The sequence below is a fragment of the Carlito syrichta genome, unplaced genomic scaffold (assembly GCF_000164805.1).
Source record: "Carlito syrichta isolate Samal-C Ts95f unplaced genomic scaffold, Tarsius_syrichta-2.0.1 Scaffold288813, whole genome shotgun sequence".
NCBI classification, from domain to species: Eukaryota; Metazoa; Chordata; class Mammalia; order Primates; family Tarsiidae; genus Carlito; species Carlito syrichta.
This window is the reverse complement of record NW_007232909.1, coordinates 100,193-114,925: the sequence shown is the minus strand read 5'-3', so window position 1 is coordinate 114,925 and position 14,733 is coordinate 100,193. Positions and strand designations below refer to the sequence as shown.

General features: G+C 39.3%; 1 protein-coding gene across 1 annotated transcript in view; it reads left to right on the top strand.

Annotated features, from left to right (window-relative positions):
• Nucleotides 1-14,733, top strand: part of GADL1 (glutamate decarboxylase like 1) — a 145,426-nt gene that overhangs the window by 62,874 nt on the left and 67,819 nt on the right. Inside the window, exon 11 of the mRNA XM_008053888.2 lies at nucleotides 680-879. Within this exon, the coding sequence (XP_008052079.1) occupies nucleotides 680-879 (200 nt within the window). The remainder of the gene's footprint in view (nucleotides 1-679; nucleotides 880-14,733) is intronic.

The window sequence follows — 14,733 nt, the reverse complement described above, 5'->3', positions numbered from 1 at the left end:
CACTTCCTAGAGAGAAGTAATTAGTAAATATGAATGGAATTTGGTTACACAAAAAGTGAGACAAACACAACGATCCTTTGGGATTGTAGCCACCATTTTTGTGGGTGAAGAGTTTTTGCTAAACTCTTCCGTGGCTCTTTCTTCAGGTTTTTATCCCTGGGTAACTGAATGGTCTGGGTTTTTTCAAATGGACTTGAGTTGAAGAAAAGAGAGTTTAAAAACGTGTGTGTGTGTGTATGTGTGCATGTTTACCTATGACATTGTACAAAGTATGTAAATATGTCAGGTTTTGGAGGTTTTTCTCCTAACATGGAGCTTTGAGTGAGTTACAGACAGATTTCTTCATCTTGATAAACTGGCCCACTTTGATATCTTACAGATGATGACATGGTCTTATCAGGCTCACAATACTTATCATGAAATTGTGAAGATGGATTCTAGCATTGTCAACCCTGAGAAGTTTTTTGTTTTTTTGTTTTTTGAAACACAATAGATAGTCCAGATCTGAAAGTTAATGTACACCTATTGTGTCTGATTCAGGGCAGTCATAAACTGAGAGATGCCTTTGGCGCAAGTAGTCAAATACCATGCAGGTTTTGTTTGTGTGTGTGTGCTTTCAAAATCAAGTGTATTCTAAAAATGGACAGTCTTGTAATCTTTCTTTTTTTGTTTTTCAAAGGGTCTCCTTCAAAAATGCTACTCAGCCAAGGCATCTTACCTCTTTCAGCAGGATAAATTCTATGACGTCAGCTACGACACAGGAGACAAGTCTATCCAATGTAGCAGAAGACCGGATGCATTCAAGTTCTGGATGACCTGGAAGGCCCTGGGCACATTAGGCCTTGAAGAAAGGGTTAATCGTGCTCTTGCTTTATCTAGGTACTGCCTGTGTGTGTGTGTGTGTGTGTGTGTGTGTGTGTGTGTGTGTGTGTCTATCCACGCATGTCTATAATAGAAAGACCCAATGAACGTGACGTTGGCAACATCTGTATATATTTTTTAATTTGTGAATTCCTTCTTTCATCCAATAAGCATCTTCTCAGTACCTACTATGTGTCAGGAATTGTGAACAGAGTGGTCTTACCACCTGCCCTCCAAGACACTGGCCTATTGAGAGATACACTCAGGTGAGAAAGCAGATAAAATACAAATGACCTCCATTTTGGTAAGAGGAAGGGTGTAATACTCCACGACCACTCAGAGGGTTCCCTAGTATGTTCTTGGCAGAGGCTTCTTGGAGGAAGTGACTTTCAACTGATACCTGATGGAGAGGAGAGACGAATGATCCAGGCAGAGGGAGGGAGCACCTGACCAGATCTCTGGATGTGAGGTGATCCAAAAATCTGGGTGTGACTTTAAGGTCCTGAAAAGCAGAACTGTGAGAATGTGGGTGGGTACAGCACAGAGGCTTACTGGGAATGGCCGGGTAGAGGCACCGTGTTTGCTTGCCTTGTAGTAACATTAGAAACAAAGCTGTTGTCACCACTTTCAAGGACCTTAGAAAAGCGCTTGAGATATAGGTGCCAGACGCTTGCCACCTGAACAGAACTGTACCACTAAACTTAGATCAGTGGGTGGTCAGGCCACAGACAAATTTAGTTTTAAATGTGTTTTGTCGGACTCTCACAACTTAGAGTTAACCTTCATGGTGCTAAAAATGCAAACATTTATTTAAAATACCTCTTTGGCCGGGCTCGGTGGCTCAGCCTGTAATCCTAGCACTTTGGGAGGCCGAGGCGAGTGGGTTGCCTGAGCCTGCAGGTTCGAGACCAACCTGGGCAACTTGGCGAGGTCTCGTCTCTACAATAAATAAAAAATAAGCCAGGTGTAGTAATGCATGCTTGTAGTTCCAGCTACTTGGAAGGCTGAGGTGGAAGGATCGCCGGAGCCCAGCAGGCTGACGCTGGGGTGGCCATGAGTGAGCCATGGCACTACAGCCTGGGCGATGGAGTGAGGCTCCAACTCAAAAATAAATAAATAAATACAATACTTTTTTTAAAAATAGGAAGATTTCTCAAAAATCTGCATTTTTGGCTTCTCTCAAAAACTTGGAAGTTTCTCAACCCCACATGGTTGCAATCAGCTGAACATGATGATACTTAATTCTATGGAGAACTACAGTTCCCATCATTTCTTATGTTATTTTGTTTTGTTTGTTTTAAAACTAACTTCTTTTACTATATAACATAGGGGTGCAGGCAGCCTGGACTTAAAACCTAGCTCTACCATTTACAAGCTATGTATGTGACTTAGGCAAGTTTCTTAGCCTCTCTATACTTCAGTCTAGTCCCAGGAAAATGGAGATGATAATAGCACCAATCTCAAACAATCATCATAAAGGTTAAAGGGAATGATGCCTGTAGAACACTTAGAATGATGCCTGACATATGTTACATGCTATTTGGTCTGTTATTATTTACTTAACTGCTTGGGCACCGTGGGCAGCAGAGTTTGTGATCTCTGGTTTGGATAGTCTTTCCTTCTTCATTCTCTCTTAACATTTCACTTCAGCATTTCACTTGAAGGACCTTCTCAGAGATTTATAACAATTTCTTCTTTCTATATCGAAAGTGGGAGAGGTATTCTGAGCAAAAAGCTGTCCAAAATCTAATGTCTTAAAACAATTATTTTTTCCCCCAGAGGTCTGCGGGTTGGCAAGCATGGATTTACTTCCTACCATGCTGGCTGGGGGTTTGGGGTTGTTCTCCACGTATCTCTCATCTTCCTTGGACCAGCAGGCTAGATGGCGCATATCCTTGGGATGGCTGTGACAGGAGCCCAAGAAGGCAAGACCAATTATGAAAACCCACTTTAAATTCCAGATTGCATATGTCTACAGCTGATTGTGTTATATCCCTTTAGTCAAAGCAGATTATATGGCCCAGCCCAATGTCAAGAAGCAGGAAGTATGCATTGCGTTTTCTGCAGGAAAAAATTGCGAGTTACATGGCAAAGGGCTTGGCTCTAAGGGCAGATAACGAGATGACCTTGCCACTTTCAGAAAACTTTAAGAAGTCAGCAATTCTAGTGATTAAGTTTAAGAAGTCGTTTGGAATATCTGTGAGTATTATATCAGGAATCTTTTGGCAATTGGTGATAGAAACTTGAACTCAAGTTACCATAAACAAAGGTAATTTATTACCTCGTGTTACTTATAAGACTAGGGTTGTGACGACTTCTGGAATAGCTTAGTTGATGTACCTAAATATCACCAGTCTTTAATCTGTCTTTCAGCTCCACTTTCCTTCATGCTGGGTTTATTCTTACATAGTAAGGTGGCTGCCAGGAGTGTCAGATAGATATTCTTCCAGGTTCAAGTTCAAGGCCAAAATGAGAGAGTATCCCTGTCTCAGCAATCCTAAGGAAAATTTGATTATTTATGAGTGAGGCAAAAGCCCATCTCTGCATCAGTCACTGTTGCCAGGGCAATGTGATGTTGTCATTGGTCATGTTGAGTCACATGCCCTCTTTCGGCACCAGGAAGAGTGTCAACTCCTCCTATAGAATGTGTACTGAAACCGAGTGAAGAATGTTCCTTTATTAGAAGATGGGTTAGGCTGGGCTCAGTGGCTCAGCCTGTAATCCCAGCACTTTCAGAGACCAAGACAAGTAGATTGCCTGAGTCTGCGGGTTTGAGATCCGCCTGGACAACTTGGCGAGACTTGTCTCTACAATAAATAAAAAATTAGCTGGGCGTGGTAGCACGTGCCTATAGTTCCAGCTACTTGGAAGGCTGAGGCAGAAGGATCCCCAGAGCCCAGCAGCTTGACGCTCGGGTGGCTGTGAGTGTGCCACTGTACTCCAGCCTGGATGACACGGTGAGACTACAACTCAAAAAAAAAAAAAAAGAAGTTGGGTTAAAGTGTCGTTATTAGAAGTGGGGAGATAAAAACCCAGTGTGAAAAAGCAAAACTGTCTACCATAAATATTCATAGTTGCCCACTCAGTTGAAAGACTAGAAAGCTCTGTTCCCTTTTTTGGATTTTCTTGTGCTATTTAAGCGTGGTAGAATCTCTATGTGATTTTGTCTAAGCTTTGAACTAATTCAATGACAGGTGTCTTGAAATAAGGTTAGATATAAATATTTTATGATTGTATTTATTACGAAGTTAACATTCATCTCAGGGTGGAATTTAGTTTATAGTCTAAGAATACTTTCTAATTTTTGCAGAGACATATCACAGGAGGATAAATGTTAACATTTCAATTCAATTCAATAAACACTTATTGTTTGTAAATGTTTGTCAAGTTAAATTGAATTGAATTAACATTTCAGCAAGCATCACTGTAGACTCTGTGACCTGTATTTAAATATTTGAAAAATAATCCAGCCAGGCTCGGTGGCTCAGCCTGCAATCCCGCACCTTTGGGAGGCTGAGGTGAGCGGATTGCCTGAGCCCGCGGGTTCGAGACCCACCTGGGCAGGCGAGACCTCATCTCTACAATAAATCAAAAAATCAGCCGGGCATGGTAGCGCGTGCCTGTAATTCCGGCTACTCGGAAGGCTGAGGTGAAAGGATCGCCGGAGCCCAGCAGGTCGAGGCTGCGGTGGCCGGGAGCGGCCACTGCACTCCAGTCTGGGCGACAGAGTGAGACTCCAACTCAAAAAAAAAAAAAAAGAAAAAGAAAAAGAATCCCTCCTCTTTCCTGCTGTTACACACCATTGTGTTCTTGCTTTAACTTTCCACATTCTTGGTATCCAACAGTCTATTCCCAGGGTAGGCAAAAGTCATCGTGTTCTCCCAGTCCCAATGCCAAGAAAAAGGGAAGAGTACTTTTAGGCATGTCACTTGTTATGGACTGAAATTATACATTTGGGGTGAGTTTCTCTAGGATTAAGATTTATAGTAAATTAGCAGTAGAAGGGTTTTATTTTCATGATTTATTTATTTTCAGATTCATTGCTTGGTTTGTGGTTCTGCTCTTTAGGAACGATAGAATATTGTCTCAATTCTAGAGTCTATTCTGTTTGTTAGAGCCTATGTGCAGTGGTGTGCTGGTAAATTGGCTCTCATAGGAAAAAAGAAAAAAGGCCCAGGTTGCAATGTCTGCCAATTTCCATGGTGTAAATATTCTTGGCATAGCAAGTTGTAACCTACCAACAGTTGCCGTTTGCAAAATTCCTGAATATTTAACAATGAGCTCTCGTGAGCCATCACGAACTAGTTCTAGAACACCACTACTTATGTGAGCCAGGAAAATCAGTTCAAACCACTGACTGGAAGGTTGAGATACTGTTTCCCATTGAGTCCACTGATTCACAGCAACTTGCTTCAGAGATGACCAAATAAAAACAATTCTCACCCAAGGTCATAATTTCTAAGTCAGAGAGACACTGTTTTGTTTCCAAGAAGTATAATTTCCTTCAGTAGATAACATCTCTAGCAAAGTAAAGCTGCACACAATGATTGTGCTATTATTTGGGGAGCATCTTACTGACAAGCTCTTGTAGCTAAGGTAGCCATGTCCCTAGGTCCTAGGTGGGATCTTTAAAATATTGGAGAAGCTGTACACCTCTTTTCTCCTGACGTATTACAGGAAAGAGTGTACCAATTTCATAGAAACAATGTTTTCCTATTCCTGAATTGAAAAAAGGTTCATTTTAAAATTTGTGTACAGACTAGATTTAAGATAGATCAATGCACACTGCCCTAAGCAGATAGCTCTCTCTCTTTCTCTGGGAAAGTGAGAGAAGATGTCAAAGAGGGCAATTATTCCAATTTTATGCACTGTCAGAAATCCAGCAAGAATGAAAAAAAAAATTAGTGACTAGAAGACCTCTAAGTCTTCTCCTAATTTCCATTTGACCCCGTCATCGCAACTGAAGAGAGAACATTTCTCTCAGGAAACATTAATGACTAAAATGCTTTCTTCTTTGGTTGCTTGAAAATCAGCGATGTATAAGTGGACCTTGAACATCTATTGTAATACTATAAGCAAAGGATCGACATTGGTGGGAATCTATGGCGGGGGACGGGGAGGGAAAGGGTGGTGGGATTACCGGTAGTTAATATCTGTCTGGGGATGGGGGGACACCCCTTATCAACAAGGGTGCCGGACGATGCATATTTGTATACCTAACCCTTAACTGTACCCCACAATTTTAAAATAAAAAATATGTTTAAATAAATAAATAAATAAAGTAAAATAAATGAATAGGCATTTAAGATTAAAAAAAAAAAGAAAATCAGTGATGTTGAGAGCCTCAAGCAACACATAACAATCAAGCATAACTGGAACCCAGAGGGCTGAGGTTTAAAACCCCCACTTCTGGCACAAAACTGGCGATTGTGTATTTCTGATATCTGCCTAGGAAAGTAAAAGGTGTTTTGCTATACCGTTGGCTACCTGTTGCTGATAGAACCTTCTATGCCTTTGTCATGGCATTCGGGTTAAACAGATATCCACTCAGGGGTAATTTTTCAAGCAGCCCTAGAAGAGTTGTGTGTAAATCTTTCCAACAACAGCACAGCTCAGGAACCCATTCTGCTACTTTGGTCTCCAGAGTATCATTTATCTATTCCCTTGACACACAGTCTCCGCAGTTTCTCAGATGGAATTCATTTACTAGATTTGCATGAATATGGAGGGATTTATTGTTAATCATTATGGAAAAGGTGAGTAGTTACACACTGATGCATTTGTGCTAGTGTATCGATCTAGGTGACATGAGGTAGAGAGTCTAGAAGATTATGGAACTGTCAACGTTTTTATTTTTTATTTTTCTTCATGTTGGCAATTTTTAAAAAATCACAAGTGCAGTAGATTGGAGCACATGGGTATCTGTGATGACTTACACAAGCCATGTGATATGTTCTGATAAATGCAGAACATACGGAAAGCAGATGGAAAAATCTCAGGAGTTCTGGGAGGCTCGGCACATCAAAAGAAATTTCAAGTGAGAAGATAAGACTGGGAGAGAAACTTCATCCAAAGTGGCCTAGGGAGACTCTAAGTGGCTGGTGAAGTAAGAGAGAGACTAGAAAGACTATTTTCAGAGAGAAAAGGATGTCTTGCAAAAGGACAAGTGAAAACCCCCAAATTAAACAGACTTATACAGCAAATCTGAGAATTGAAAATCTCTAATGTTGAAAGCAAACTTGTAAGTAAAGGAAGAAGTGTTTTGGAGCAGATTTATCATTAATGTATGCTTTAAGATCAAGCCAGAATATTAATATGTTTTTACCCCAGTAGGTTTGGTGGAACCTCTTGCTAATGTGTATTTTTTCCTCTCCTCTCTTTTATGCCATGCTTAGAAGGGACAATGATGAGCTTTACGAAGTTGTTATTGTTTTTTGAGTTCACTTACTTGGATGCCTTTTGACAGAAGTTTATGGTTTCTGCATTGTGTTCAAAAAAGGATGATACCTCTTTTTTAATTTTTTTTCCTGGTTTCCACCATGTAAGAACAGTTTTTGAAATGTGTTTTATCTTTCGGATATTTTTATATATTCAAAAAAGAGTTGTGAGGAATAAATCATTCCAAGGAACATAACACAGAAATGACCCAACACTAATGTGAATTTCCTCCCTACAACTCATCTCATTTAAGCATTTATTTAAGAAGAGGGTAATTCCTCTATAAAAGAAATGCCTCTCAACAAGCATTCATGAAAATATGCTCTGGGGGACAATAGATTTCCAGATGATCTTAACAGATAATCTTTCAAAAAAATGGTTCCATGGTCAAATATGTTTGGAAAATGCTGACTACTATATTATTCCTCTCTTGGGAATTCAAAGTTCTCATTAGGACATTACAGGCTTTGAAAGGACCTGTAATATAGAAATGTGTTTAACTTTACTCCAGTCAGTATACAGACTCTGTTGACTGATCACCCAAGAACCATTCTCTCTTCTTTGTTACCCGTAGAACTTGATTTTGCTTAGGCAGCAATGTCCCAACTGGGAATATTTAGCCAATCCTCTTCTCCAACAGTGAGTTTAGAGGAAGGTATATGGCTCAATCAATAAGATACAGAAAGAATTCTATGAAGACTTCTGGGGAAAATATTGGTTTTTTCGAGTTGGAGTCTTACTCCGTCACCCAGGCTGGAGTGCAGTGGCTTGCTCATGGCCACCCCAGCATAGACCTGCTGGGTTCCTGTGATCCCTCTGCCTCAGCCTTCCAAGTTGCCAGAACTACAGGCACGCACTACCATGCTGGGCTAATTTTTTTCTATTTTGTTTTAGAGACAAGGTCTTACCAAATTGCCCAGGCTGGTCTTGAACCAGCAGTCTCAGGCAATCTACTTGTCTTGGCCTCCCAAAGTGCTGGGATTACAAGCTGGGAAAATATTCTTACCAAGAGAGCTATGTGTAGAAAGAAAAAATGCTTTTTCTCTAGCCCTCTCTTTTCTTTCTTAAGACGCTGTTGAGTAAGAATATGGTGTTTGGAACTGTGGTAGTCCTCTTGTGAACGAGAGAGGTGACTTCACTAACACTCTAATTATGGCCGACTGAAATGATAGTAAATACTTGGTTCCTGATAACATTGTTGACCAATCCAACCAGCTCGATAATGGCCATATGAATGAAGCCAAGTATATTATTAAGTGTAGGCAAAAATCAGTCTAGTTGATATGCCTAGCAGTGCTCAAACTTATTTGACAGTGGAAGACTTTTATGCGGAAAACCTACTAACATGGTATACCATGGAGCATAGCTTGGAAACTCTGGTGTAAGACATTTGTTATGATAGCAATAGCAACAGTCTTCTTCCCCTGAATCACCTTTATACTCACTCAGTTGGATCTCTTTACCCTGGGCTTTACAAGTTCTGAGAGTGCCTGCAGTAGGGATACTAGTCTCAATACAAAGCCCAACTTTACATGGTTAGCAAAAGGCAGAGTTTTAACTGAAATAATTCAGCTGTCTTAGGATGCCATTTCCCCAGTCGTAGCTTTCACTAGTTTGACAGAAGTATTCTAAATTGAGACTATAGGTAGTACATGTAAGTTTCATACAGTCATAATCTGTTAGAGAAGCATTTTATGATTTTGTTCCATATTTTTGCCCCCATGCATGAAGAAACTGAGGCAGGCTCAGGGACACTAAGAGATTTGCCTATAGTCACAAAGTTATTTAACTATACACTTAGACTCTTTTAACCCTGAGTCATTCCCAAGATTTCTGGAGATGCAAAGCTTTTTTCAGAGCCTCAGGGTGTTCAAGATGAAATCACGGCGTAGGCTTTGAGTTAACAGATTGCCAATACATTTGTGGCTGAGAGGTTGAGAAAGTTCACAAAACTTTCCGCATAGAGGAAGAGATTGTACATGTCTATTTGTTTTGTTTTGAGCTTCACATTGTTTGTTTCATTAAGTTACTTTCCAAAAAGAATACAAATAACCACACGTATGAAACTCTGAAGAGAGATATAGAAAGGTGATCATTCCTGGCCCCCACTGAATTCTCTTTTCCCCCCTACCTCAGGTAAGCATTAACAGTTTGCCATGTATCCTTTCAGACTTTACACTGTGCTCATGTATACAGGTGAACAGAGATTACTTTTGTTTTCTTTTAAACAATTTCTTTAAAAATTGAATCAAATTATCCACATTTCTCAGTACATCACTTTTATGCCTTACACATCATGAACATTCCTGTGCTTTAAGTGAAGTAGATATAATCCATTCATTTCAATAGCAGCATCTTATTATATTGTGTTGCTGTCGTACATTTTAATTTGCCATTTGCCAGCTTCTGGAGCGTAATCTTGTTTTTAGTTATTTTGTACATATATACACACACACACTCCCCACAGGGGCTTTAAATACAACAGCATATATGTGCACGTATATTTATATTAAATGTACATCTATTTATCCTTAGTATTATTGATTTTTTTTCCTGGTAGACCAGCATTCCAAAAGTGGTTTGCTTGATCAGAAGATATGAGCACTATTAATTTCAAAAAGGTTTGTAGCAGTTTTCTACCACATTCTCACTAGCACTGGATGTTGCCACTCTTTAAAATATGTTTTCAGTATCATTGGGGAGCACGGCATAGTATAGGCATGCCTCATTTTATTGTGCTTAATTTTATCGCACTTTTCAGATATTGCATTTTTTCAGCTATTTGTAGCAACCCTGTGTGAAGCAAGTCTCTCAGTGCCATTTTTCCAACAGCATGTGGCTCTCTTCATTTCTCTGTGTCACATTTTTATAATTCTTCCAATATGTCAAATGTTTTTTATTATTATATCCGTGATCAGTGATCTTTGATGTTACTATTGTGATTGTTTGGGGGCTCCATGAAATGCTTCTATAGAAGACAGATCATCTATAAACGTGTGTGTTCTGACAGCTCTACCAACTGGCTATTCCCTATCTCCCTCTTCAGACCTCTGTAACTTCCTGAGACACAACAATATCAAAATTAGGTCAGTTAATGACCCTAAAATGGCTTGTAAGTGTTTAAGTGAAAGAAAATGTTGCATATCTCATGCTTTAAATCAAAAGCTAGCAATTGATATCTTTTAATTTTATATTTTATTAAAAAGATGTGGGGTTCAAGTCAGGATTAGGTACCTACATAATCTACGTGCAGGTGAAGTCTGGGCCTCCAACTGGTCCTCACTTCCCCTGATTTAGGACCAGGCACATTTTGTGTTGTTACGGGGCACCCCTTCCTCCCTCTCTCCCCTGGCAATGTCCCACGACTGCTGGTCCCTCCCTTGTGCTACTGTGATTAATGTTCAGGTCTCACTTATGAGTGAGAATGTGTGGTATTCGGTTCTTTGGTTCTGGGATAGATCACTAAGTATGACTGTCTCCAACTCCATCCCATTTTCTGCGAAGTCCATGATTTTGTCCTAAATTATTAGGTTCAGCGAGAAAGGCACTCTGAAAGCTGAGACAGGCCGAAAACTAGGCCTCTCGCACCAAACATTTAGCCAAGTAATGAAGGCAAAGGAAAAGTTCTTGAAGGAAATTAAAAGTGCTACTCCGATGAATGCATGAATGATACGAAAGCAAAACTAACTTTTTGCTGAGATGGAGAAAATTGTAGAGGTCTGGATAGAAGATCATACCAGCCACAGCATTCCCTTAAGCCAAGGCCTGAACTTGTAGAAGAAAAGTTGAAAGCTATCAGGGGTTGGTTCATGAGATTTAAGGAAAGAAACCTAAAAGTGCAAAGTGAAGTGTCAAATGCAGTTGGAGAAGCTGCCGCAAGTTATCTAGAAGATCCAGCTAAGATCATTGATGAAGGTGGCTACACTACACAACAGATTTTCCATGTAGACAAAACAATTTTATATTGGAAGAAGATGCCATCTAGGACTTTCACGGCTAGAGAGAAGTCAATGTCTGGCTTCAAAGCTTCAAAGGACAGGCTGACTTTATTTTTAGGAGCTAACACAGGTGGTGACTTTAGGTTACCACTGCTTATTTGCAATTCTAAAAATCCTGAGACCACCAAGATCTATGCTAAACTTACTCCGCCTGTGCTTATAAATGAAACAACAAAACCTGATCTATTTACAGATGGTGTAGAGACTAACTGCTCAGATAAACAAAGGTTACTTTCAAAATATTAGTGCTCATGAACAATGCACCTGTTCAACCAAGAGTTCCGATTGAGACATTCAAGAAGATTCTTGTTTTTTTTTTTTTTTTTTTTTGAGTTGGAGTCTCACTCGACCTGCTGGACTCCAGTGATCCTTCCGACTCAGCCTTCCAAGTAGCTGGAATTACAGGCATGCGTTACCATGCCCGGCTGATTTTTTTGATTTATTGTAGAGATGAGGTCTCGCTGCCCAGGCGGGTCTCGAACCCGCGGGCTCAGGCAATCCACTCACCTCAGCCTCCCAAAGGCGCGGGATTACAGGCTGAGCCACCGAGCCCGGCTCGAAGATTCTTGTTTTTAAGCCCTGCTTTTATCCATTCTGCAGCACATGGATCAATAAGTACTTTTAACTTTTAAAACTTTCAAAACTTATTATTTAAGAAATGCATTTTATGAAGCTGTAGCTGTCGTAGATAGTGATTCCTCTGATGAATATGGGCAAAGTAAATCGAAAATTTTCTGGAAAGAATTTACCATTCTAGATACCATTAAGAGCATTTGTAATTCAAGGGAGAAAGTCAAAATATCAGCATTAACAGAGGTTGGAAGAAGTTATTTCCAACCCTCATGAGTGTGAAGAGTTCAAGACTTCCGGGAAGGAAGTCATTGAAGATGTGGTTGAAATAGCAAGAGAACTAGAGTTAGAAGTAGAATCTGAAGGTGTGACTGACTTGGCTGCAGTGTCATGATAAAACTTGAACTGAAGAGCCGTCTCTCTTATAAATGAGCAAAGAAAGTAGGTGGCATCTACCTGGTGAAGATGCTGTGAACACTGTTGGAATGACAACAAAGGATTTAGAATATTACATAACCTAAGTTGATAAAGCAGTAGCAGAGTTTGAGAGGACTGACTCTGATTTTGAAAGTTTCACTGTGGGCAAAATATTTTCAAATTGCATCGCTTGCTACAGAGAAACCTTTTGTGAAAGGACGAATCAATCAGTGCAGCAAACTTCGTTGTCGTCTTACCTTCAGAAAGTGTCGCAGCTACTCTTAACTTCAACAACCACCACCCTGATTAGTCAGCAGCCATCATTGCCACAGCAAAATCCTTCACCAGCAAAAATATGGAATTCACTGAAGTTTCAGATGATCCTTAACATTTTACCAATAAAGTGCTTTGAATCAAGGTGTGTACCTTGGGGTGTTGTTTTAGACTTAATGCCATTTCATACTTAACAGACTACAGTATAATGTAAATATAACTTTTATATGCACTGGGAAACCAAACTATGTGTGTGACTTACTTTGCTGCAGTGGTTTGGAATTGAACCCACAATGTCTTGGAGGTATGCCTGTATTGCTGTTTTCACTTACAATTATTATTATTATTATTATTTTTTGAGTTGGTATTTCACTTTGTTACCTAGGCTGGAATGCAGTGGCACCCTCGTGGCTATCCCAGTGTCTACCTGCTGGGCTCCGGAGATCCTTCTGCGTCAGCCTTCCAAGTGGCCAGAACTATAGGCATGTGCTACCATGCCCAGTTCATTTTTTAAAATTTATTGTAGAGACGAGGTCTGGCCAAGTTGCCCAGGCTGGTCTGGAATCCACTTGCTCAGCCTCCCAAAGTACTGAGCCACCAAGCCCGGCCCACTTACAATTATTTTATTACCAGTAATATTGAGCACCTTTTCGGGTGCTTATTGAACAATGGAATTGCTTTTTTTTTTGAAAGTCAGGCAATATGCTAAAAGATTAAAAAACTTTATAGCTGCATAACATCTCCTGAAAAAATATTCAGGGACAGTAGTATGTGAACATCAAATACATTGTGGGTGTATGCGTTTTTGTGTGTGGATGGTCACATAATTATTGCTCAAAATAAAGGATCTGTATTGCTAGTTAGTACTGATAGAATTTTTATGAGATTTTTATAAGTCTTTGTACATTTCAAAGATATACGATCTATATGCAAACACCAATATTTAGCCTTATGCAAAAAGTGATATAAATAAAATTTGGAAATAAGGACAACCTAGTGTATTTCATATACATGTTATAAAACGACCTTTAGCAAATGATGTAAGGATAATAACCTTCTTTCCAATTTTTATAGTCTGAAATATTTTGATGTTTACGATTTTATTTAAATTTTTTACAACAACCTTTTCAGATTGGAAAAGCAGATTGCTAGTTCAGTTTTACAGGTTAGAGCATTGAGGTTCAAGAGAAGTATTTTTTGTGTGTTTGTAAATATTGATTGATTGTATATGATTTAGTGACACGATTATGGTACCATAATTCTATGACATGATATAATTTTCTTTTTTCTCTTCTTCTCTTAGGTGTATTTTATTTTATTTTTTCCTTTATTTTAAAATTGTGGGGTTCAAGTCAGGTGAGGTTTTGGGCCTCCCATTGGACCTCGTTTTGCCTGGATTAGGATCTGGTGCCCTTATTGATGTTATGTATCCCCCTACAATATAATTTTCAAGGCATTTCTTATGTTGGGTGTGAGGGGGTTTTTCTTGTTTCTTTTTTAATTGTTGTTATTATGTATAAAATCACAATAAATGCTCTGGCAAACATTTTTGTCAGCATCTCTTATCATTTCCTTACATTTGACCCCCAAATTTGAAATACTTGATCAAGTGCTGTGAACTTTTTAAGACTCATGATTAAACAACTACTTTTCAAAGCCAATGAGTTTCAGATTTCTCTTTTTATACAGGCAAAAACTAAGCCCAGAGAGAGGAATCCATCTTATTATTACATAGAGTACTATGTTTTCAGTGTTGCTTTTGTCTTTTCTCAATCACATTTCATATCTCATGCATCTATGCTCTCTGCTTATGTAGGATAATTCTCTTTTCCCTGACTTTCAAGATGACTTCATAGATATTCTAACAGTCTACAACCTACTTACTTCTAACATGATACTGATTATCAGTCTTCTTTCTCTCTGTGCTAGCCTTAGAGAAGAGGCTGTTGAGCATTCTTGATCTTAAATGAACTTACAAGCAGGATGATTCACCAAGACAGCTTTTCTCCAAGGCAACTACGTAATTTAAGTATCCATGCTAAATCTCTATCTAGGATGTGGATGTAAAACCCACATGTTCAGAGATGTATATTCAATCTGCTTTATTTGGCTTTTCTTGCTGGAATTCAAGTCTGATGATAACATGTGAAGTAGACATCATCTCATCAAAAAGATA